This window comes from Penicillium crustosum (genome assembly GCF_028827405.1).
Source record: "Penicillium crustosum strain IBT 35664 chromosome Unknown utg000002l_segment0_segment0, whole genome shotgun sequence".
In the NCBI taxonomy this organism is placed as follows: Eukaryota; Fungi; Ascomycota; class Eurotiomycetes; order Eurotiales; family Aspergillaceae; genus Penicillium; species Penicillium crustosum.
This window is the reverse complement of record NW_026623123.1, coordinates 5,768,086-5,792,644: the sequence shown is the minus strand read 5'-3', so window position 1 is coordinate 5,792,644 and position 24,559 is coordinate 5,768,086. Positions and strand designations below refer to the sequence as shown.

Genomic DNA, 24,559 nt, shown 5'->3' with positions numbered 1-24,559 from the left:
ACCACGAGAACAGCGCAATAACATTTTCAGGGGCATGATCTGAGCAGATTATGAGCGGTGTACGAGCAAAATATGCGATCATACCCCTGTTGCCAGCGAGCGAGGATGGTCCCGCTTGGGAGACCAATGCCCCGTCAAGGAACACCATAGTCAGGGGACATTAACGTAACTGGAGAGAGAAAACCGATCCTGCAAACAAATGCGCCTGTGTATGAGGATGCTAAAGGGGTGGGGGAGGGGATACATGATGGTGAATCTTGTTTATCGTGAAATCAAAAAAAAAAAAAAGAAGAAGGGGGAAGTGAAATTCGTGACAAGAGAAGATGAGGGAATCAAATGAGCACCAGAAGCTGTTTAGACGCAACGCCAGACCGAGAAGTAGCTTGGTCGAAGCGCACGAGAGGCGTCGACGCTGTACGCGAGCAACTTGGCCTCTCGGTAGCCAGTGGTGCCCCACCCATGCGAGGATACGCTGGGCGCAGCTTCGACGTTTGGTTTTGAAAAAAGGAAGATACAGTGAGGTAGATAGTGCATGGGGAAAAGACAAGTCTTTACATATCCATGGTATCACCGCCGTTGCCGAAGTTGAAGCCACCAGGTTGCTGCTGGCCAGTGCCGAGAGAGAATCCGGTCTGGGTCTGTTGGGGAGCAAGCTCCTCAATGTCGCCACCGGCCTCATCCTCGTCAGAGAAGTACTTCTCGATGATGTTGTAAGCCTTCATGTAGATCTCCTCGTTGGCATTGTTCTGGCAATCGTGAATCTTCTCCATGCCACCGGCCTCTTCGATGAAGAGAGCGTAGCGGTTGACACGAGCCTCGCCGGGCTGGCCAGCCTCCTTGTCCATGTCTCCGACCTTGAGGATGTTCTCAAGACCATCGAGAGCAACCTGGATGATCTTGTTGTCAGGGCAGGCCAGGAGATCACACAGGGGCTTGATGCACCCTTGCGAAACAAGGTAGCGGATCTGATCAGGCTTCTGGAGACCACCGGAAGTGGCGTTGGAGATAGCCCAGCAAGCCTCCTTGCGGGTCTTGAAGTCACCATTGGCAAGCAGGTTGATAAGAGGAGCGATGATGCCAGCGTCGATGACTGCCTGGATCTGGCTGGAGTTACCGGCGGTGACGTTGGAGATGGTCCAGCAAGCTTCCTTGCGGATACCATCCTTGGTGGAGCTCAGGAGGGAGAGCAGAGCAGGGAGAGAGCCACAGTTGATGATGACCTGGGTCTGGACGTCATCACCAGTGACAATGTTACCCACGGAACGGAGGGCGGGGGTCTGGACAGAGGTAGAAGCGTGCATAAGAAGCTCCACCAGGCGACGGGGAATACCGGCCTCGATAACGGCCTGGATCTTGTCATTGGCACCATCGGACAAATAAGAGATAGCCCAGCAAGCGTCAATCAGGACTTCGTCATCCAGCATGTAGATGAGCTTGGCAAGGACGGGAAGGGCAGGGGCGATGGTGTTCCAGTCAGGCTGGGGAGTCTTGCCACGGCAGAAGTTGCTGAGAGTCCAGGTAGCGTTGCGGAGCATGCTCAGCTTGCGCCCATCATTGATGAGGTTAAGAAGGGGGCGCAGAGCACCGGCACCAAGAACAAAGTCACGGCAGTGAGGGCTGTCACCAGCAATGTTTCCAAGGGCCCACACGGCCTGTTCACGGACATCGGGCTCAGGGCTGCTAAGCAGCTCGACGAAGATGGGGACGGCACCAGCTTCGATGACGACCTGGGTCTGCTGGGCGGAGCCGGAGGCAATGTTGGTCAAAGCCCAGGCAGACTCAAACTGAACCAGGGTGTGAGGCGAGCGAAGGAACTCGACGAAACGGGCAACGACACCGGTCTCGATAACACGCTCGATAGGGGGGTTGCGCTCCTTGGAAAGCAATTTGCGGAACTTGGTGGTGGCCTGAATCTGCTCCTCAACCTGATCGGAGAAAACGCCCTTCACCATCTGGGGAAGCTCGACGTTGAGCTAAACAATCCATTATGTCAGCTTGGTAATTCTCACGATGTTTTTTTTATTGCAGTGGGGCGCGGGCTCGAAGATCCAAGTTGGAGGGGCTTCGTGGGCCATGGCAACAGGGCGGTGAAAAAAATTCCTTGTTGATGATCGCATCATAAAAACAAAGAAATCTCAAAAGAACCCAGAAGCTGGCAACCCACACCCTGATCCCGTAGAAATTCAAATGGGAATGTAGAAAGAAACAAATTCGAAAGGATCAAAGAAATTTTCCAAGACCTACCTCGCTCTCAATAGCACTGGCCTCATCATCACTCTCAGTGGCGGCAGCCATGCCACCAACACCGATTTTACCATCCTGAGTTTGGATACCACGTCTCTTGGCCAGGTTCTCATCACGCTTGGCCTTGCGAATCTCAACCTGCTGTTCTTCACGGCGGCGGCGGAGCTCATCGGGCTTAAACTGGTTCTTGGCCTTGAACTGCGTGCGGCGATGTTCGGGAATATAGCGTTCCGCCATGATGAAGATGGAAAGAAGAAATTAAGCGCGCCGCGGGGAATATGTAGTAGGTGATGTTGAGTGGGCGCGCTGGGGGATGGAAAGAGAGTAGAAAGAAGGAAGAGAGAGGGATCTGATGTGGGGGGAGAAGACTTCTGTGGGAGGGGAAACGATGCTATCACGTGATCATTTCATTTTATTTACATCCATGAGTTTGAAGCAACAAGCTCTTCCTCTTCCTCTTTGAGCTTATGAATTTATCCTTCTTTGACTGTTTATTCATGGCAATCCCCATATTATGCATATCCATTAACAAGAACGTACATATTTTTTGAGCTGGTTTGGAATATCTCATCGGGAGCTTGTAGCACGTCTAACCCAAGCTCTTCCTACCAACAAAAGACATGGCTTCAGGTGATCTAGTGGATATTACCACTGCGTGTTCTTCCCAAGGAAATTTCAACGTCCTAGGAGTGGTGGTTGATACTTTACCAGTCTTTCGGACCAGAGGCTCGTCGGCATGCATCACATTCACCCTCAAAGACCTCGATTTTGATGGACCGACCTGGCGAGGTGGTCTCAAAGTCAAATATTTCAATGACGATGAGAGCTATCTTCCCAATGCCAAGCTCAACGATGTAGTACTACTACGAAATGTCCGGGTGAGTGGATTTACAGGAATACAGCAGCATAATAAGCTGAAACGATTCAGGTGACAATTTACCAGAACAAACCAACAGGGGTTGTTTCTCAGCAATCCCAGGTGTCATGGGTTATTTTCCGACCAGAACCAGGTTTGAGTTCCAGCCCATTCATCATCAGTGGACCTATTCCTTTCGAGCCAAGTTTGAAGGAAAAGGACCAGGCACAATCACTCCTGGATCGCGTATCTGCCGAGGGAATAATCTCTGTGCAACAACCCACGCCAGTTCTACCCACCTTTCGGCAGCCTTCTCATGTTCAGGCTTCCGCTCCAGTCCCACAATATGGAGGGTTACCATATGTTCCTATTCGGTCTGCAAAGGCTCACCTGTTGTGTCAGTTACTTGGCCAAGTTGTGACCCTCAATACCTATGACAGCGAGAAATGTCAACTATATTTGACCGATTTTACTGAGAATGAGGAGCTCATCAATTACAAGAAGCCCGGAGAAGATGATGATGAATCGGGTCCTGAGGGCGACCGATTCAATTATGTACAAAAGAGAAAGAACTGGCCAGGCCCATGGGGCAAATTGACCATTCAAGTGACTTTATGGGAGCCACATGCCACCTATGCTCGAGAACATTTCAAGGCAGGTGACATCGCTCTATTAACCTATGTCCGCATCAAGGAAGGCCGCGGTAGCCTGGAAGCTTCCGTTCATGAAGATAGACGATTCCCGGAGAAGATCCATGTCCGGAAGATGACTGATGACAGTGACGTGCGTGTGCAAGAATTGATGAACCGTCGGACCGAGTATTGGAAAATCCATGGCGAACCCAAACCTGATACCAAAAAGGCAAAAAAAAGGAACAAGAGAGTCGAGCAGAAAAAGGAGGCTCGAAAAGAGGAAGGCCAACTGACCATGCCAGCAGCATCACGAATTAAATTGAATCAACATGGTGAGTTGAGCATCTGCCGGGGAGAAGCGCATTAGCTGATGAATGTTTAGTCAAAACACGAAATTACACAGTGCCTACTCTCCCTCTGGAGAAAATTTTGCTAGCAGAAACCCACATGAACCATGCCCCAGGGGGCATTGTCTACCAGCTTCCCTTTCAAAATGTCAATTATCACTCTCAAGTCCGAGTGGTCGATTTCTTTCCCCCAAGGGTAGAAGACTTTGCAGTTCAAACCACTAGTGCTCCCTTGTTCAGCGATCAGAATGGCGCCACCGAGCCTAAATTTGGCTGGGAATGGCGGTTTTGTCTTCTTGTGGAGGGAGTTGAACCCAAATCTTCCAAACAACAGCCCCGAGAAGTGATGAAGCTCTACGTGTACGGTCAAGATGGTGATTGTCTTCTTGATGATGATGCATTCAACCTCCGCGGGGACCCGCGGAGACTAGAAGCGATAAAAGAGAAGCTTTTCCTGCTATGGGGCAATCTCGAAGAGGAAAAGTCGAAAGCCATGGCTTCTGGTCACCAAAGTTGGGGACCAGTGAAGTCGTGCCCATTCGAGTGTTGCATCAAGGAATATGGCGTTCAGTGCACCCATAGCAAAGACCCCAATGTCATGGATGTCGACGGCGAGGTATGCACTCATCCTGGTTGTTTTGGATGGGAGAGACGATTTGCCATGTTCGGCACAACTATTCACACTTGAATTGTACATTCCTCAGTCTTGTAATACTATTAATTCAAATACCCTTAAATAAACCTTGTGTGAATTGATCCTTTATACTTATACAATTTAAAATTTCGAATCAATAGATAGATGGTTGAGTCTTTTGCGCCTGGAACCCTCTTTTTTTGTTACCCGCATGGAAAGAAAACAACATAGAATTCTCAATGACTGTATAGCAAGCCTGCTCTCATGCACCGTCCATAACTCCCGAATTTTGATAATGGCATGGGTGCTTCCCTTGAACCTTTCCCCCGTGAAACCTCAAACCCGGTCACGCCGAACTCAAAGACAATATTTTAGTACCTTATTGCAGGTGCGAAAGGTTCAAATCTCCCGTGGTGAGCATAAGATTGCCAGATGGCCGCTCAAATTTTCGTAACTTTGACAATGTTTGTGTCGATACCATGCGCCACGGGCTCAAAGCGGCAGCTGTCGCCTCGGAAGCATGTCTTTTTACCAGGCTCGCTCTGGGGACAACGATGACCATAGATACACTCAACGTCATCGCATTCTAGGCCAAAGCGACAGGGTGTCATGCGAGCAATGGCAGACAGAATGTGCAGGTCCTGGCGGGATAATTTGCGATCATGGTCATGATAGCAATTCTCTTCATTAGGGCATTCACCGAGCAAGAAATGATAATTGCAAAGCTTGAGCTTTTTCAGTTTGTTAAGATCATCGCGGGGAATGCTCTTGAAGTCCAGCCGGTCAACACGCTGACCATACTTATTTCGTTCCACCGTTTTGGGAGGGGTCACACCAGGCACCTTGGAGCGAACAACCTGGAAATCAGAAGACTCCGGTTTATTTGTCACCGGGGCCAATGGGGCGCCCAGATTTGACACACTGGTGCTGGTTGAGGTTCGTGACAGTGGAGCAGGCGTTTGGAATTGCTGGGTTGGTGATGGTGTGAGTAAAGTCCGCGAAGGGATTGCGCTTTTCCAGGGAGCAGCCCAAGACGGTGCATTCGATGCATTCGATGCATTCGGCGCACCCGGCGCACTCGGTGCACTCGGTGTAGTCAATGTAATCGGGGCAATCTTTGTGGTGCGGAAAACATCTGGGAACTGGGTGATTCGATAGTCCTGCTCTCGGAAATAATCAAATTCCTTCTCGAGTGGAAGACCCTCAACCAGAGAGACTCGGCCCTTATAATTCGCACCAGAAATGAGTTCTGTCAATGACCGGGCATATTCTTCATTGGAGGGACAGCCCAGGAAGAGTTGGTGGCAATGGCAATTGTATAAGTAAAGCTTGAATGCCTCTGGAGGGAGCGAATCAGCAACGGTTCCTGTCATGTCAGGTTGCACCACATACCCTTGATTTTATCGTGCGCTTTGTTTTTGCCAGTTCCAACATCCACAATTTCGAAGAATGATGCGCTCTCATTGAATCCACGAATAAATTCACTGATTGTGGATGCCTCTAGGGCAATTCCACCCCGGAGATAAGTCTCCATAAGTCCCTTCACATTAAGATAGATCTTGGTCATTATCTTCGGCTCGGTGAGAGTGGAAAGAATTGTCGTCACATAGCCTTGGAGAGATTTCCAGAGCTGCTTGGCCGCATTTCGTCCGCCCTGTTCTCCTAGTTGCAAAAATTCATCCTTGAATATTATTCCTTCGCCGTCTAAAAGCAACACAACGAATGGTTCGCGGTCCTAGAAGGGGGAAAGAAGAATATGTTAGCCTGAGCATAAACAATGCGTCCACAGCTGTGCCCACCATCATTTTCTTGACAACCGATATCTGGTCCATCAGCTCCATTTCATGCACCTGAACCTCACGATTGAACCGGGTTTCGCGTTCATGGTCGAGTTTCTCTTGTTGGAAGGAATTCTCTAGGGCAGTCACACGTTGAAGAAGTTCCTAATCAAGAGTCTTGTTAGAAATGCATCAGAGACCAAGGGAGGAATTGTTGGCACCTCAATGAAGTCATTCTTCTGCTGGTCCAGCGCGCTTAGCTGGCGATAGCGCTCTAAATAAGCTTGAGTCGCCATTTTTGTAGATCGATAAGTATCGTTTGAAGATCCGAAAAGGGTTGGAATTGCAAAGAGGATGAATGCGACAGAAGATAAGGAAGAAAGAAAGTAAGGGAGAGAAGCAAGTTTGAAGTCTGATCAAAGCCAACAGGGAAATTCCGGTGGGCAGGCGCTTGCAGGAGGTGACAAACTACAAGGCGCGTAAAGTGTTGAAATCACTGTAATCACCAATGATCAGTAACCACCTCACTTTATTAAATTAATTGATATAAGAAGAGAATTTATAGTCGTCGTCTTTGATTCAAATAAAAAAAATTGATCTAAGACCGCGGGTGCTATCTGGCTGAGTCAGCCCCCCGGTTTTGCATACGTGGAGCCAAATATTCCCCTTCACCTCATCTTGATCTTGACCTTTCCCCCGTTTCTACTTTCTCTTTCCCTTTCTTCCCTCTCTTCCGGTTTCAAGATGACTCGCTTTGGTTTCCTCTCTTTGGCTCTACTGTCTCTCCAGGCCTTTGTTGGCACCGGCTTTGCTGCTGTATGTTTTCCGTCTCCATTTATCTCGGGAATCACGTCGCATGACTCAATTGACTAATTGTTTGATTTCAAACCGGTAGGATGCTGAGAACCCTGAAGCAGATGTTCCCGCTCTGGCTGTCTCAGCCCAGGCTTCTTTCCCTGCTTCCGAGATCTTCGGTATCAAGCTTGTCAACGGTCACCCTACCCAGGCGTTGATCGCCATCTCCAACGATGAGCCGAACCCTATCACGGTGAACTTCGTCGGCGGTAGCCTTCGGAACCCGGATAACCAGGCCCAAATTGTCCGCAACTTGACGGCTACTCGTTATGCTATTGAGGTTCCCGCTGGAGAGAAGGAGACCATCAGCTATAGCTTCGCGACCGAGATGCACCCCCAGGATCTCCAGTTGACTCTTTCCGCCATTATTTCAGACAGTGAGGGCCGCTTGGCTCCTATCGTTGCCCACAATGGCACAGTTAGCATTGTGGAGGCGGATACCAGCATCTTCGATCCCCAGATGTAGGACCCCCCTTCTTTTACATTGGTCATGTGAGGGCAATGGGACTAACAATTGCCATCAGTATCTTCCTCTACTTCTTCCTGTTGGCCTGTGTCTCTGGTACCGGTTACTTCTTCTACACCGTTTGGATCGCTCCCTACTTCCCCCAGAAGCGCAAGTCCGGAAAGACCAGCGAGAAGCGCACCCAGGGTAGCTCCAAGCGCGTTGAGACCCCCGTTACCGAGGAGCCTTCCGCTGGCGCTGCGGTTTCTTCTACCAGTGCCTACAACGCTGATTGGATCCCCTCTCACCACATCAACCGCCCCGAGGCCCGCAAGGTCAAAGGCCGCTCTAAGGCCCGTGCGTAAATGCACACGCGACAGTGATATCGCGAGCGGAGGAGGGGGACAATTCTACTCAATGGATACCATTGTCAGAGGTTTTGTCTAGTGTGAGGGCAATATTGGACACGTGCTGGAAATGCACCGGTCCCTGCTGCTCGTCACAAGGGGCATGTATATCTATAAATAGAAGATTTTGGCCTAGTTTAGCTTCTACGGATGCCAAACAGGATCATCCTTGGAGAGTTCAATCCATTATATACCATGCTGTGCCTGTTTTGGCAGTACTGGTATATCTTCACAACCACATCGATCGTTCACAGTTTCTTCCATTCCTTAAACTCCTGCTCCAGATGTTGCTTCAATTCCGCAAACCGATTCCCAAATCCCCTGCTACAGCGCCAGCAAGTAAAATCTCGCTTTAGATACCCTTCTTCCGTCGGATTCCGTCGCACATCATCTTCCGCCAACGGGAAGTCCTCGATTGGCACGAAGAATGGTGTCGAAAAGCTATTGTAGTGTTTTCGGTGCTTCAAGCGCTCGCTATACCTATCCACCGATAATACATGGACGTGTAAGTGGTTCATGGATGGGACCGCATGTACCCCGACCACGATATCCTGTTCCCAGTCCCGACCTTGCGGTAGCTCGTCCGGCGGCGGATCGGCGCTCAGCGCAGCCTGTCTCGTCTGTTCCTGCGCAGAGTCCTTCCCATATTTGCGTCGCAACTCGCCCGCTGCCAACTTGCGAAGTGTTCGGGTTTCGGCCTTCACCTTTTCCAAAAAGTCGGCATCCTCGAATGCGTCAAACGGATGCATGCGCGTTTTGGTCTGGTCGCGGGGGAGAAGGAGGAGGTGTAGCGATGACTTTGGGAACATGTCGTGGATCGCCACAAAGTCATCATTGTGGTAGACTACGACATCGGGAGCGTATGTCTCAGGCTTTGCAATATAGGCCCCTAGCCCGTCGCGAACCCCAAATACACTTTTGCCTTTGGCCGTATTGCGATCGGATGGAGGTTTGGTCGCATGCTTGGGTTGCTTGCTTTTGGGAGACAGGAGTTCGGTAACTACCAAACCAATATGTCAGTCAATTAGTTCCCAGAGACAAGGCTATATGTATCATTACAGGCATTTCTCTTTTCCGATGTCCCAGCTTGCTCCTTCGGGTCACCCTTGCTTGGATTGGAGTGCTCCACGGACATGATGGTTAGTGTAGAAGTTTAACTTGTGGTCACACAGTAGATATTAGGTGCAGCATTTCCTTTGAGCAACAAAACCCAATTCTCACATCGGTGGACCGAGTAAGAGTTCTAGGCATGTGCATGTTGGGAGTTTCAAGTCTCCCATGGTCGCTGCACTCCTCCGTATGCTCCCCGCAATCCCAAAAGGGTTTAGTGCGGGTCGCTCTTTTGCCTAAAGCTCCAAAAGTTATATTTTGCGCAAACACTCCCCATACAACATACACAAAATGCCACCTAAGAAGAAAGGCGATGGCAAAGGCGGCCCCAAGCCGGGTACGAAACAAGCCAAAGCTGTCGCGGAGAAAGCTAGCGAAGTGAAAAAGCAAGTGCCGGAGGAGCCCAAGAAACCGTCCGTGAAGGATATCATTGGCGGCGCATCATGGACAGGAAAGTTACCAGTCAATATGTTGGCGGAACACTGTCAGAAGCAAAAATGGGAAAAGCCCGAGTACAGCATGGTAATCAAATATCCCCATGGCACTCCTCACATGTCTACAAACACATATACCAAAACCAGATGCTGATCGCTTGCGATAATTGCAGGTTAAAACCGCCGACGGCTTTGTGTCATCCGTAACGATGAAGAAGATAGATCCCAAGACCAAGGAATTGATTGTGATCCCACCAATTAAGCTCCCTCCCTCCCATAAGCATCTCGCTGGGCAGCCAACAGCCCTCGAAGCGCGCCATTTCGGTGCTGCGTTTGCTCTGTTCCGCGTATGCAATATGCGCAATATCCATATGATGATGCCTCCGACGTACAAGAAATTGTGGAAGGAGGACTTTGGAGAAATTAAAGCAGCAGAGACTCGGGAAGGCAAGGGCTGGATGTACGAGGCAGATCCATTCTTAGCCAAGCAAGAAAGAGAGAGCGCAGCCGCCGATTTGGCAAAGAAGCGAGCAGATCGTGAAAAAGCACAGGCAAAGGAGAAGGCCTCAAATGCGGAATTAGGGCTAGGGAATGGGGATGCCAGGAGTAAACGTATCTGGTCGCAAGCACCCAAGGTGGATATGGGCACACGAATTCGACGAGATATCGAAGGCCTTTTGCGGCAACATACAGTTTGGAACCCATATGGCGTGAAGATCCCCGAAAACCAAAAGAAAGCCATTGCAGATGAATTCACCGGCCTAGGGTTCCGTCGCAGCCATGTGGAAGAGGCTACAGCAGAATGCAAAGACCGCGAAGAGGTCTTGGAGTGGCTTCTCATATATGTTCCTGATGATGACCTCCCACGGTGGTCTCTACCGGAAGGATATTCAGCTGGAGTCAGTCTTGGTTCTGGTGATCTCGCTCGTGAGGGTAAAATCAAACGGCTAGCATCTGTCGGCTATCCAGTCGACATGTGCTCGCAAATCTTGGACAGCAATAATGGCGACGAATTGGCGGCTGCTGAGCAATTGCAAGGCACTTTAGCCCATGGAACTCAATTCTCGGCCCCATCAGTGGCCGACGAAGACGAAGAGGCTTGGGCAGAAGAAGCGACTACGCTAGAGGCTATCTTCGGAGAACGTTATCGCTGCATATCAGCCAAGGTCTGCGAGATCAATAGCGAGGCATCGGACATTCCACCAAACACTATTTTCCGTTTCCAAAAGCCTACCGCTCACTATCCAACCACCCCTCCTGTCATATCAATCCAGGCCAAAGGCGTCCCAGCTTATATACGCCTTAGCGCGATCCGTCGGGCAGTGCAGTATGCCGAGGAAAACTTTACGGGTGAATCTATGATTTTCAACATTATGGATTGGCTAGAGGTCAACCTGCCGAGCATCATGGAGAATCCTGGTAAATTACGAGAAATATCCTCTGTGACTGCTTCGTCGGCAGCTGAGACTCACCAAATTCCCGTGCGTTCTGCTCGAAAGAATCGCAGAGGTATTGACTGGAAGGTCGACTCGGAACGAAGCTTGGCAATCCGAGATGCTTGGGAGGCCAAACAAGATACTGCGCCGCAAATCGAGATGACTCGGAAAAGAAAAGCACTTCCTGCATGGAACATCCAACATGAAATTATCCACGCCGTCAACTCAAACCAAGTGACTATCATCTCGGGTGAGACTGGTAGTGGTAAAAGTACGCAATCCGTACAGTTTATTCTGGACGACATGATCCAGCGAGGACTGGGCAGTGCTGCCAACATAATCTGCACGCAGCCACGACGAATCTCGGCCCTGGGTCTTGCCGACAGAGTTAGTGATGAACGATGCGCAGTAGTCGGCGATGAAGTCGGATATGTGATCCGAGGCGAGTCGAAAGCCAAGCCTGGTTCAACAAAGATTACCTTCGTGACTACCGGTGTCTTGCTGCGCCGGATCCAATCGGGTGGCGATGCAGATGGCAACGTTGCAAGCTCCCTCGCAGACGTATCGCACGTGGTAGTCGACGAAGTCCACGAGCGAAGTCTGGATACAGACTTCTTACTGGCGCTACTGAGGGATGTTCTAAATTACCGCAAGGACCTGAAGGTTATCCTCATGAGTGCCACTCTCGATGCTGGCATCTTCATGAGATACTTTGGCAGTCAGAGATCTGTTGGACTGGTGAACATTCCCGGCCGAACATTCCCTGTCGAAGACTACTACTTGGATGACGTTATTCGGTACACCTCATTTGCGCCAGAACTTGCCGAGGAGTATGAGGATGAAGAAGAACTCCCTCGGGGCGAAGAAACACTTGGAAAAGCCCTGCGGAGCTTGGGTATGGGAATCAATTACGATCTTATTGCAGCAACTGTTGAATACATCGATGCTCAACTAGGAAGCCAGCCCGGAGGCATCTTGATCTTCCTCCCTGGTACTTTAGAGATTGATAAGTGTCTGAACGCAGTCAAGAGGATTCCCGACATGCATCCTCTGCCATTGCATGCCTCCTTACTCCCAGCCGAACAACGACGAGTATTCCAGAGCGCACCAAGAGGGAAGAGAAAGGTCATTGCAGCTACAAACGTCGCAGAAACCTCAATCACAATCGAGGATGTTGTTGCCGTCATCGACACCGGTCGAGTCAAGGAAACGAGCTATGACCCCAAGGACAACATGGTCCGCCTCCAAGAAGTATGGGCATCACAGGCCGCCTGCAAACAGCGCCGTGGTCGAGCAGGCCGTGTCCGCGCAGGTATCTGCTATAAGCTATATACCCGCAAAGCCGAATCAAATATGGCCCCGCGGCCAGACCCAGAAATCCGCCGTGTTCCCCTAGAGCAGCTGTGTCTATCCGTGAAATCCATGAAAGGTATCGACGACGTGGCCACCTTCCTAGCCAACACCATCACTCCACCAGAAAGCATAGCCGTCGAAGGTGCACTCAACTTCCTGCATCGTGTAGGCGCTCTAGACCACGACAGACTCACAGCCCTGGGCCGCTACCTCTCCATGATTCCTGCAGACCTCCGCTGCGCCAAGCTCATGATCTACGGCTCCATCTTCGGCTGCATGGAACCCTGCCTGACAATCGCAGCCATGCTGACAGTTAAGAGCCCCTTCGTCTCACCGCGCGACAAGCGTGAGGAAGCAAACGCCGCCAAAGCAAGCTTCTCCCGCCCGGGCGACGGTGACCTCCTCACCGATCTCTCAGCATACCAGGCCTGGTCCGAGCGAACCCGCGCCCAGGGCGGCTACTGGGGCACCCAATCATGGTGTGCCGCCAATTTCCTCTCCCACCAGACGCTGCGCGATATCTCCTCCAACCGCGCGCAGTTCATTACCTCCCTCAAAGACGCCGGCGTCCTACCAGTCCAGTATTCCGACTCGTCGACTTCGGCCTGGAACCGCAATGCGGCCAACCGCAACTTAATCCGCGCCCTTGTTGCTGGAGCCTTCCAGCCGCAGGTCGCGCAGATCTCATTCCCAGATAAGAAGTTTGCCAGCTCGGTAACCGGTACCGTCGAGGTGGACCCGGATGCTCGCACTATTAAATACTTCAATCAGGAGAATGGTCGTGTCTTCATTCACCCCAGTTCTATCCTCTTCTCTGCAGCTGGCTATCCCAGTTCTGCAGCGTATCTCAGTTACTTTACCAAGATGGCTACCAGCAAGGTATTCATTCGCGATCTGACCCGTGAGTCACTTCTCTTCTATCCCTCGAGATATTAACTTCTAACATTTCTTTTTTTTTTTTTCCCTTACAGCTTTCAACGCATACTCTCTCCTTCTCTTCTGTGGCTCTATAGAACTTGACACTGTGGGTCGCGGACTAGTTGTAGACGGCTGGCTCCGTCTACGCGGTTGGGCCCGGATCGGCGTGCTTGTTTCACGGCTTCGTACCATGCTGGATGAGGCTCTCACGGAGCGGTTTGATAATCCTTCGGTTGTATCCGATGGCAGCAGTCTTGGTGATAGAGTGATTGAGGCTGTCAAGAAGTTGATTGAGTTTAATGGGCTTGATCAGTGATCTCCATAGGCGTGGTTTCGGGTTGAAAAGAAAACATGCAGCGCATATATCATCTTAGATGGGAAGACAATCGGAATGATTTACGAAAGACATCCCTTCATCTGTACGGTCTCGGCTTTATACCGCTTTATGGCGCGTTATATGACATTTATTATAATGTGGAGAGAGGTCAGCCAAGATATGGATATCGCTTGAAAGAAGCCAGGCCAAGAGAATAACCTCCGTGAGAATAATTACCACATAGAGACCATCAACATGGATGTGATAGCTACAGATGTACTACCTAGGTTATACTCCGTATGCCTAGATGTAGTTGGTCGGTTATAGGATATGACGTCATATTCGACTATTACCTACTAGTACAGTACAACATACAGGGTGCAAGAAGAGCCAGCCAGGTGACTTGTGTAGATAGGTAGAGAGTGTATCAACGGTGAACCCGGTTACCACCACTAAGCCGTTTCCCCAGAACAAAACAAAAAGAAAAGAGAAAAAAAGGCACTTAGAACGCCCGGCGAGAAACAGAGCATCGCCAAAACCTTCCGATCATTTACTCTCATGTTCGGAAAATGGTGGCGTCAAGTCATCTCGTCGTCAGCCCAGTAGAGCTGGGAAGAAATCAAGAGGAAATCAAATGACAGAATGATGTTGGTGGAAAAGACTGAAATAACGCGCAAACGCCATGCATAAAAAGAACCGATTCGCCAGTTTACTCCGAAAGAAGAAAACGCCCATGTTAACAGAAAGAAAAAAGGAAAATAAGGATCGTGGATGATGGTGAGTACCACTTTGCATGGTATCTGCAAACCACCGGGGTATTAGTTTGAGGAAAGAGATTAGAAGTTTGCATAGCCGTCCAAACGGTCTGGGTCATTGAGATCAGAGGCCTCGGGCAAAACGAAGTCCGTGGCAAGCTCTGCTTCAACAAACATTGAGGCACGCTTAAAGCGACGATCTGCATACTTTTCAAAGATGGCGGCATGGTGACGGCGAGGGTTCTCACAGCATTCCATCAGGGTGCTCAGCACCGGAATCAGCTGGGAATACAAGTAACCACTGTAAAGGGCGTGTGCCGGTGTCTATTGCTGAGTGTTAGCAGTGTGATAATAGAGTAAATTAAGAGGCGGACATACCCAGTTGCCCTTGTTAAGCAGCAAACGAGACAGGCAATGGGCTCCGGCGGCAATAAAGCTGGGGGAGTGCACACAAAGCGCTCATCCATAATAGCCAGCTCAAGGAAGTACTTGGCGACAGTACGAGTTTCCAGGTCATATTCATCAGCCTTGCTGATGCGGCGAAGGAAGCTCATAGGGCCAGGCCATCCTAGGTCAAAGTCGAGGATGGTGAGCATGAACCGTTCTGCCTTCAGAATTTCGTCAACAGAATATCCACTGTCGACCATATAAACAATTTCTTGCACAGACGGGGCTGTGATCTCCTCGAACTTTGCAGCGATGAAGATCGCGGTCGCCCCAACAAGCTGCAACTTTCCCATAGAAACCACCTTGTACGACAAGAAACGGTCAATGTAGTTAACCGTGAGAAATAGAGTTTCAGGAAGCAAATTGAAGCGCTGGTGAACTTGAACAAGCCAGTCCATCAGAACCGAGCGCATGGACCACTGGAGTTCGCTTTGACGGGCCATGTAGTCGGGGACCGGAAGCATCTCGATCTACAGATTCGGTTAGTTCAAACTGGTTATCAGCCATTGAAGGAGTATAAACATACCTCTTTCTTCCTTAAATGAAGGAAGATCTCGTCGCCGTACTCCGCAACCATGGTCGTATCCAACAGCTCCTCATCAATGTCCTCCTGTGTTTGTTCCCTTTCAACAATGTCTTTCGCCCGGAACATTTCACGAGTGGTGACATTGGTCATGTATGGATAAATGACGGTGGTTCCGTCGGTATTATCCAAACGAGACGAGTAGATTGGTGCAACATGGTACTCGGTGTCATCCCCATCCCATTCTTCGGGCTCTGATACCGCTGGCACAGTCTCCTTGACATGTGCGTGCTCTTTGAGATCTTCGGTCTCGGATACGGTGGCATCAGACTCCACGAGGTTGGCGATATCCACGCTCAGCCCATGCGAAGGCTCCGCCACAATATTATTCGAGTGGTTCTCTTTCTCCGCTCCCTTGCGGTTGGCCTTGGCCTCCGTATCCGTGTTGTCTTCCTTGGATGGCGCCTTCTCGGGCACAGTGTGCAGTTGGTCTTTGTATATGACATTGTTCCTCTTCGATTTGTATGCCGGTTGGGCTTTGCCAGCGGGGTTCATAGGTTTTGTTGTGGCAACGTTTTCAATCAGACCCCTGGCCCCTGACATGGTCATGCGGCGCTGGGCTGGCTGGGACAGCCCAGGAGCCTTGACCTCAGCTAGGGCAGACTTCCCAGGAACGCCTGAGTCATCCCGACCAGCCCGGTTCATGTCCTTAGTGTTGCTAACATCGACAAACGCGCGTCGGCCAGCATTGTTTTGGGCCATCATACTGAGAGCAGGGCTGGACTTGTTCCGTTGATGGATGACCTTATGGTTTTGATGCAGGGATGGAGGGGGCACGTTCTCATCCCCAACGGCTCGGAAGCGCTGTGGCTATAATCCCAGTTAGTACCAGTACCTCCAAGGTTAAGAATAAAGCAACTCTAGACCAAGAGTGGGTAAATACATGATGCGATATCGAACGCGACGTTTGCTTTACGCGCGATCAATGCGCGCGTCTGATCGCAGAATGGGAGAAACAAAAGGATGGAAATAAATCGACGTACCTTGGCATCCATGATGGCAGATGATGAAGTTGCAAGTCGAGGTGCCGAGTCTATCTTGAAGTTGATAAAGAGGTGTTGTTTACTTTTTGCTCAGTTGGGGGAGCGGAGTTGCCCTGCGTGATTGGTCGACCCAGGCAAAATAAACAGTCTTTTAGACCCGCTTAGTTGCTCCTTCCCGATGTATCTCAGCTTGTCACTTCACGTCACTTAACGTCACTTTGAACGTTTGTTGTCTAGGTGGAAAAGTAGTTCCGGAGAACTGGGTGAATAGAAATGAATGAATGAGTACTGAAGGAACACCGCGAGGAAGGGAGATTGTGTTGTCCCTTGTTCCTGAAGAGGTGCCTTGTTGACAATGTACGCTATTCCTCAATAGGAAACTACGGTCGCGCACGCCTTCCTATTGTGCAAACTGCTACTGCGTATGTATATTGCCTACGTACATGTACCTATGTATGCATATACATGGGTAGACTTCAAGTGTAGAGAATTTGACTTAACTTTATAAAAGGAGGAAGATCTGGATTTATCTGGACCTGATTTCCAGGCATTCCAATTGAAGATTTGGAGTAGGTCTAACAACCCCACTAGATCTCTGAGTAGCTTCGAGCTTCGTTCAGTTCTAGGCCTTTGATTTTATATATTGGTTTTCTTGTAGGGAAAGTACATATGTATGTATGCAATTAAGGCTATCCAAATATGCGTCACTTGTCAAATGTTATCCACCCAAGGTTCCAACATTGAAGGTCGGGACTCGGGTTGTGTTGTCTCGTAGACGCAGGGCTAAATGTTTGTTCTGTTTGTATTTAGTTTGCATTGTTTGTTGTATATTTGACGTCATTAACCTTATCGGCGCGTCTCCTTCGACATCCATTGAACATCACTTTTGATTAATAAACCCCTCAGACTGGATCAAAAAATACCAAAAATTATCTACGAGTACATCCAATAGTAATAAATCATTTCCGACAATAATATCTCAAAAATATTTATATTTGCGAGTGCAATCGCCCTTTTATGGCAGGATCTAGATCTGACGCGCTATCTACACGAGACCACGTGAGAGCCACACCGCCGTCACAAGAGGTGGGACACCCGGAATCAAGCGGTTCCTGTTTGGCAGCTTTGTGATCAACCGAAACCCACTCCTATCATTGCGAACGGTCGTCGGCTTTTTCTCTCTCGCGAGGGGATGCGGGGCCTCAGAACAGAAGAAATGGGTAGTTTCGGAGTAAATTAGATATGTGTTGTAGACAATACCCACGTTCTTGGATCCGATGATCTTCATCATCAATTCATATCCAAAGGACCTTTTGCGCCCAGTCTCTCTCTCTCAGCATCACCGCCTGACTCCACCACGCAGAAATGTTCCCCCTTTTTCATCGGCTATTTTCTTAAGAAATCAATAAAACTGTGGAAACACGGATTTGTTATATTCCGATCTCCCTTTTGTAGCCAGGTTCCAAGGAGCAAGGAATGCTCTGTAACGCCAATGCGGGATTCCCTTTTTAACCTTCTTACGTAGGTCCGAGGAGGGGTAAATCCAAGTTGCAGATCATGCGAGACAACTCCGTAGAGTCATGCGATATTATCAAAGGGGTTATTTCGGGAATTGAAACGGTTTGGTTCTTTCGGTGATATCCTTTTCGGTTGAGTATAAGTATCCAGGTTCGGTCTTGAGAGGCGGATCAACAAAACGTCTATCAATCACCCTACCCTGGCGATTTTGATATTAAACCATACCATAAGTGTCGCGGTATATAGTATTTTCCAATCCGCATAGTAAACGAGCAATGCGACAAGGGTGGTGCTGGGAAAATGACTGGATAATATCAATTCTGTCCAAGCGCACACCTCCACAACAGACCGAAAAAAGGGTATGGGTTGCTACGTGGTCAAGCTAGAAAACTAGCTGCAAGCCCATAAATCTATTGGGCGCTATTTCTTTATCCCATCTGCGCCCTTGGTCCTCGATACCCTAGATACTTGTGGCGACAGAGGTACCTAAAATCTACCTGCTTTGTGTGAAGCGCTGCATCCTCCACCCCCCAACAGTCTTAGGTAGCCCACACTCGCTTACACTTCATCCCTAAAGATTCCAAGATCGGATTATATACTCAATTTCGTATATTATATGCAAGAAGGAAGGTTAGATAAAGTGCTCCGTCACTCGGCGCAATGGCATCCGGCTTGCGACAGCTTTTTGCGCCTTTGCGAAAAGATACAGCATTAGAACGGTTTCACACATAGTTATTTTTTTCAATGCATAGAATAGTTCCAAATCAAATGAAGATTTTATATAGATTCATTAATGCCATGGAATGTGATGGCTGCTGCGATGGGCGCCGGAAGCGCAAATCGCCATGTCACCGACCCAGGTAGACCGTTTTCTCGCTTTAGGTGAAACCATCGTACGCACCCACCTCAACCTTCTTCCTTCCATCCAACAACCCCTCGAACAAATCGCCATCAGCGCTGTCAATAGTATTGGGTATGTATCTCTACTCTTGTTCAATCTCACTTTTTACTCCCCTGACCCCATTTCAATACTGGAGATGCCACCGCTGACATAGCCTCAGCGCTTCGTAGAATCGACAATCCCCTCTCGACCTCGACCGAACCCATCCTTCGACCCTTCGCCCTGTCTTGGACAATCCAGATATCTGCGATACTGGAGGACTCTGTTTGAGTTGAATTAGGTGTGTTCAAGTCTCTCCATTCTTTTCCGGGTCATCTCGCTTGCTTCCCCCAAGCCCGCTCCCAAGGTCGGCCGGACTCGGTTAGCGACACATTCATCCATCATCTTCCAAAGACAAACCCCATCCTTATTGTATATTCAAGTACCTGGAATCCCATTGTGTTAACCTCTGTGGTTTGTTTTCCTTCAGATTGCCCACGTTTACCCTTTTGAGTCGCTTCCGGCTCTTGCGACTGCAGGTTCCCCTCCCACCTCCATCGAAGGTTTTGCTTCGACAGTTTCAATACATCAAGACCCGGGGGTGGTCCATCCACCAGCCTGATATTCCGAATTCAACAATTGTGGTAGGTTTGATGGATTCTTCCCTCTACACCTGCCCTTCCTCTGTGTCTTGCCATGGATCACATTCCCGCCCTCTACGGCACACAAGCAGTGGGTTGATGCAGTCTTTGGTATAGCAGTGGAGTATTCCTCAATTTGGAACACTTTGATATGCAAGCGGTTCAGCATGAAGGGCTCTCTGGCCTGGTCGAACAGGCGGGCCTGGCAGACTCTGCCGCTGTAGCTCGAGACCTGTCGCTTAAAGGCCCAGCACCCAAGAACATCGCCTTTGAGTTGCTTCTCGATGAGAACTCCAAGGTTCGAGCTCGTATTCCGATGCGCGTGCAAATCTACCCTCATGATACTACGGATTCGATCGTCACAACAGTCAAAAATTTCTATGGGATATATGACGGTACTGCCAGCGGGGTCAGCTTCGAGGATGAACATGGGACCACCCTCATCGCAAGGTACGAGAATCTCAAGAATAATAGGACTGTATACGTGCGAGTCATTCCCATTCAACCGTATGGGGATCACTTCTATAACGGTTTCAATGTCGAGCCTCGCAAGCGGCCTAGTCTGGCAGAGCCTTTCCAGATGCTAGACGGAACAGCGCCAGTGTTGGATCAACCATCACGGCCAACCTCTCGGCTTGCGAGAAAGCGCAGCACCTCTCCGTCGAACCGGAGTCTTCGCAGCGCTTCTCAGCACAAGCCTCCCTCCCGCGCGGGCCACAAAAGCCGGGCCTCGAGCATCCATGGAGGTTTCCATGATGATGATGACTATAGCGATACCGAGAGCGCTTATTCTCGCCGGGCTCGCAATGAACTCTTTGCTAGCTCGGATATTAGCATGGAGAATATATTGCAAGATGGTCGTCGCAAACGACCCAAGTTCGATAGCTCTGTGAGTGACTCATACGAGAGGACCTTTCTTTTATTGAAGGCTTGTCACTAATCAGTCTGTCCCCATTAGGAGCTTCCTCTGTTCGTTCCTCCCCAAGTGCCCCTCACTACCTCCACCTCCTCCATCTCTCCCCAACGTCGATCGATTGGTCAGGAAGGCGCTGGGTCGCCTTTCGCACGCCCACCGCAACGCCCATATAGCTATCAGCATGCGCTTCCATCGCCGCAAAGCTATGGTCACAGCGAATATGGTGTGCACTCGGGGCGCAATACGATCTATGCGACTCCCATAGTTCCGGAACATGGAAATCGCATGCGCGACACGGGAGCCTATAACAACTCGGCTAGCCGAGCGAGTGGCCCAGGTGTATTGCCTACACCTGACCCCACTATTGCAAGCTGCATCTCCGATGAGGATGTGGCGATGCAGTTGATACGTTTGGGCGATGCGTCCAATTTTTCTCATGGGCGCACCTCTGCCTCGACATTGGACGATGCTTTCAGTGGTGCCGCTGATGCTGCCTCGTCCACCGGTGCCACAAGCGATGGGGAAGACTTTAGCGAGGACGAGGATGATTTGCCAGCCCGTCGCCAGAGGCTGGACTCAAGCCCAATGCTGCCGCCGGGAACCATCAAGCGCCACCTCAAAGGCTTGGATGACATCCTTCCCAGCGCCGATAGCAGCGACCACAGCTCAGATGGTGCAGATGATGGTATCAAAAGTGAAGCTGAGGAGGATATCCTTTACAAGGAGTTTGCCCCCAAGGCAAAGAAACCGAAGAGCCGACCCACATCTTTCAAGGTTCGCAGCCAGAAGCCTGCACCTGCGAAGCTGAACAAAAGCAAGATTGCTATGCCTGCTTCTCGTAAATCATCCGAGAAGTCAGTTGCGCCTGTCCCACCTCTCAGCCCGGCGTCTTCCCGAAAGGTGTCGGGGGGGCTCGGTCAATTTCCAGCACCAGCTCGGTGCGGATGAGGAAGACCTTTCTACCAAACCTCGTTGCCAGCGGTGCCGCAAGAGCAAGAAGGGCTGTGACCGTCAGCGCCCCTGTGGACGTTGCAAGGATGCAGGAATTGGAATTGACGGGTGTCTCAGTGAGGATGAGGGCAATGGTCGCAAAGGGCGTTACGGTCGCCATATGGGTGTCCCCGTGAAGAAGAACGGGGAAGGGATGGATGAAGACGAGGAGTTTTCATTAACGCCTGCGACCCCTCCTATCTCTTCGTCTACAGCAGACAAGAATAAGAAGCGGAAGCGCTAGTGGGGCTGCGTGTTGCGTCTCGCGATCTCTAAGCGCCGATCTGTTTCACACCTCCGATCTTCTTCGTGACCATGGGATCTCTCATTTATCTTACCATCCTCACTATGGGCCAATCTCGTCTGCCCTCCCTCTCTCTCCTTTCGCCATCTTCTGGCCAGCGCCAGAGACAGTCCTTATACTAGCACACTACCATCATTTGCCCTTCTCACTCCACGTTCCCTTCTCTGGTTACAAGCCATGCTCCCTCCATTACACACTGCGAAGCGGTTGATCTGTTGTTGTGTACCTTCGGCGTTTTAGTGTTTCTGCGGGCTATATGCTTCTTGTCACATCACTCGCTCATTCGGAATCAATGCTACTGGGTTATTTCTCATTGTCTATGTCGGTTTCATGCCTGTGGTGACGTAGCGGAAGTATTGGAAGTATTATATATTTCTGAGGGAGGGCTAGGTCGAAGCGTGACAAGTTGTAGAAGATGTGCCAATCTTGCTTTATTTCGTCTTCTGTGTAGCCAGGGAGTCAATGCAAGGGTTTCAATTTTTTTTACTGTGCACTTCAATCTTCCATTGTTCCATTTAATTGACTTATGGTAGTCTACATACATAACTAGTCAGAGAGTACAATGTCGATTAGCGATCGACATCCGGCGGGATGAGTCACATGACAATGGCGGTGTGATTGGCCCCGCAACTTTTTTGAAGAGCTCAACTTTCTCGGATCTCAAAACGCTCGCATTTCTTTTCACGAAACGACACTTTACTTATTTCCAGTCGCATTGTCATCTGTCACCGGGAGCAGAATATAGTGATCCCAACGCTAAGTCTGCATGTAACGCGGTGCGCAAACCGGCTCCTCTACGCGAACTTTTTTTTCTCCAACCGCCCAGCAAGCCGCATTCAGCGCCTTGTCTGAAAAGCGACGACAATGCCTCCCAAAGCCGCCCCTCGTGGAAGCGCCCGTGGAGGGGCCGCAAATCGTGGTGCCCGAACTGACACAACTACTCCCACTCCCGCAGGCGGGGGCACTGCGCAAAATGCTCCCACGGCAACCGGTGCGCCTGGTCCTGCGAATCGAGCTTCAGTGCAACGGCTTCAATCACTGAACAAACGCACACCTTCCGGCAGTATTGCGCCTAGCAGTCGGCCACCTTCAGCGCTCGGTGGCGAGCCGCCCAAACCAGTCCTAAAACACAAACCGAAGGCCGTTGGGCGTCGCAGTAAGCAGGAGCGAGATGAGATCGAGAGGCTTGAAAAAGAACGATACAATGAGCGTCTGAAGGAAGCTGCCGCTATTCAACGCGGCCGTGGTGGTACTGCTCGTCGTGGTGGGTTCCGTGGCCGTGGTGGACCAATGGCCATGGGCATGAGTGGATTTGGTGGGCGAGGCGGCAAGCGAGGCCGTGGTGGTTATGGTGGCGGAGGCGGAGGTGGTGGATATGGAGGAGGTACAGGCGGTGCAGGTTCAGGATATAATCGGTCTGGTCTCACTGGGGGCAACCGCGGGCGCGCATACGACTCTTCAGACGACGAAGAGAATGCACTCCGTGTCAGCATCGATCATATCAACCTCGATAGCGACGAGGAGGACTGGGATACGCCGAAGGATTTCAAGGGAAAACAACCCAGCAGGTCGAGCGGCGAACGTGGACTTCGTCCTGTCCGTGTTGAGCGACATGAACACGAGGAAAGAGTTATCAGTGTCAATATGGAATCCAGCACAAGCAGAACCGCTGATCTCCGTAAAAAGGCAGAGAAGGAGAAAGCCGTGAAGGATGTCGGCCGTACACCTACCAAGGTCAAACCCGAACCTCAAGACGACGACATGACTATGCCAGATGCCATTCCACACGCAGATGACGACGACTTCCTCCCGGAGCATAACGTTCGTGTGCGCTCAGCTCAGAGTATGAGCCCGACAAAGAGGAGCACAACAGAACTGCGATCGACTCAACCCACGCCTGAGCCCGAGATCCCAGACCCACGCAGCCTGCTTCACACCAAAGAGGAGATTGATGAATATGACCGACATATGGAAGATTTGGCTATTATCAGGGATCTTCTTGTTCCCAAGGAGCCAAAGAAGGCCGCCACGGAAGCAGAAACCACTGAAGGAGCCGCCGAAGATAAACCCGCTGCAGCGGAAGGACAGGAAGGTGACCAGGCAAGCGAAGAGAAGGAAGAGGAACAGGAAGAAGACAACCCTCTGCATGGCCAAATGTTCCTCATGCAATTCCCGCCGATGACCCCCTACCTCAGAGTCGCTGGTTCTGCCCAAGACAACCAACCCCAAGCTGCAGCCGCAGCCGCAACTGCACCTCCCCAGAATGAGATCAAGCGCGAAGCAGGCGATGACGTGGAGATTGTTGATAACACCCAACCAACTGAATCAAAAGAAAACAGCGTCATCACAGCCGGCCAACCATGGTCTCTGCCTACAGGCCGTGTCGGCAAATTAAACGTGCACCAGTCAGGCCGTGTGACCCTAGACTGGGGTGGAATCAGTATGGAATTGGATCGTGGAGCACCGGTTGGTTTCGTCCAGGAAGCCGTCATCTTGTCAAAGGTGCCACCCGAGCCGGAGGAGGATACGCCAAAACATGTTTGGTCTATGGGCCAATTGTCTGGCAAGTTCACAGTCACGCCGAACTGGGATGAGATGCTTTGAATCCTATACCCAACAGACCTTATGATGAATGGAAAGAAATTCAAGCGAACTTACTGTAGCAATCCTTTTGATTGTGGATTAACTTCGCAATGACTCAAACTACATGTAGTTAGACTGGAGTCTGATAAATTATATAGTGAATATCAAAGAGACGCATGCAGGACTTCAGTACA

General features: G+C 50.3%; 9 protein-coding genes across 9 annotated transcripts; 5 read left to right on the top strand and 4 right to left on the bottom strand.

The window, feature by feature from the left end:
• Positions 1-551: 551 nt before the first annotated feature.
• N7487_005693 (karyopherin alpha) lies at positions 552-2,481 on the bottom strand (the record flags this gene model as incomplete). The annotated part of the gene is made up of 2 exons (XM_056873440.1): positions 552-1,973; positions 2,245-2,481. 2 exons carry the CDS (start codon positions 2,479-2,481, stop codon positions 552-554), a joined length of 1,659 nt encoding a protein of 552 aa, XP_056731160.1.
• A 383-nt stretch (positions 2,482-2,864) lies between these two features.
• Positions 2,865-4,767, top strand: N7487_005692 (uncharacterized protein; the record flags this gene model as incomplete). The annotated part of the gene is made up of 3 exons (XM_056873439.1): positions 2,865-3,122; positions 3,173-4,064; positions 4,115-4,767. The coding sequence occupies 3 exons, from the start codon at positions 2,865-2,867 to the stop codon at positions 4,765-4,767; spliced, it is 1,803 nt and encodes a 600-aa protein (XP_056731159.1).
• Positions 4,768-5,153: 386 nt separating this feature from the next.
• Positions 5,154-6,787, bottom strand: N7487_005691 (CCCH zinc finger protein; the record flags this gene model as incomplete). Its single annotated transcript, XM_056873438.1, has 4 exons — positions 5,154-6,052; positions 6,106-6,448; positions 6,513-6,656; positions 6,713-6,787. 4 exons carry the CDS (start codon positions 6,785-6,787, stop codon positions 5,154-5,156), a joined length of 1,461 nt encoding a protein of 486 aa, XP_056731158.1.
• A 395-nt stretch (positions 6,788-7,182) lies between these two features.
• Positions 7,183-8,247, top strand: N7487_005690 (putative translocon-associated protein, alpha subunit). The gene is made up of 3 exons (XM_056873437.1): positions 7,183-7,307; positions 7,387-7,808; positions 7,871-8,247. The coding sequence occupies exons 1-3, from the start codon at positions 7,236-7,238 to the stop codon at positions 8,154-8,156; spliced, it is 780 nt and encodes a 259-aa protein (XP_056731157.1). The 5' UTR covers positions 7,183-7,235; the 3' UTR covers positions 8,157-8,247.
• Positions 8,248-8,446: 199 nt separating this feature from the next.
• N7487_005689 (DNA 5'-adenosine monophosphate hydrolase) lies at positions 8,447-9,333 on the bottom strand (the record flags this gene model as incomplete). Its single annotated transcript, XM_056873436.1, has 2 exons — positions 8,447-9,198; positions 9,258-9,333. The coding sequence occupies 2 exons, from the start codon at positions 9,331-9,333 to the stop codon at positions 8,447-8,449; spliced, it is 828 nt and encodes a 275-aa protein (XP_056731156.1).
• Positions 9,334-9,599: 266 nt separating this feature from the next.
• On the top strand, positions 9,600-13,765 carry N7487_005688 (RNA helicase; the record flags this gene model as incomplete). The annotated part of the gene is made up of 3 exons (XM_056873435.1): positions 9,600-9,830; positions 9,916-13,432; positions 13,503-13,765. 3 exons carry the CDS (start codon positions 9,600-9,602, stop codon positions 13,763-13,765), a joined length of 4,011 nt encoding a protein of 1,336 aa, XP_056731155.1.
• Positions 13,766-14,601: 836 nt separating this feature from the next.
• Positions 14,602-16,545, bottom strand: N7487_005687 (cyclin family protein; the record flags this gene model as incomplete). Its single annotated transcript, XM_056873434.1, has 4 exons — positions 14,602-14,844; positions 14,895-15,437; positions 15,494-16,360; positions 16,534-16,545. The coding sequence occupies 4 exons, from the start codon at positions 16,543-16,545 to the stop codon at positions 14,602-14,604; spliced, it is 1,665 nt and encodes a 554-aa protein (XP_056731154.1).
• A 3,178-nt stretch (positions 16,546-19,723) lies between these two features.
• On the top strand, positions 19,724-21,722 carry N7487_005686 (putative C6 finger domain protein; the record flags this gene model as incomplete). The annotated part of the gene is made up of 3 exons (XM_056873433.1): positions 19,724-20,461; positions 20,531-21,326; positions 21,370-21,722. The coding sequence occupies 3 exons, from the start codon at positions 19,724-19,726 to the stop codon at positions 21,720-21,722; spliced, it is 1,887 nt and encodes a 628-aa protein (XP_056731153.1).
• A 924-nt stretch (positions 21,723-22,646) lies between these two features.
• On the top strand, positions 22,647-24,386 carry N7487_005685 (putative DNA-directed RNA polymerase III RPC4; the record flags this gene model as incomplete). The annotated part of the gene is made up of 1 exon (XM_056873432.1): positions 22,647-24,386. One exon carries the CDS (start codon positions 22,647-22,649, stop codon positions 24,384-24,386), a length of 1,740 nt encoding a protein of 579 aa, XP_056731152.1.
• Positions 24,387-24,559: the final 173 nt, after the last annotated feature.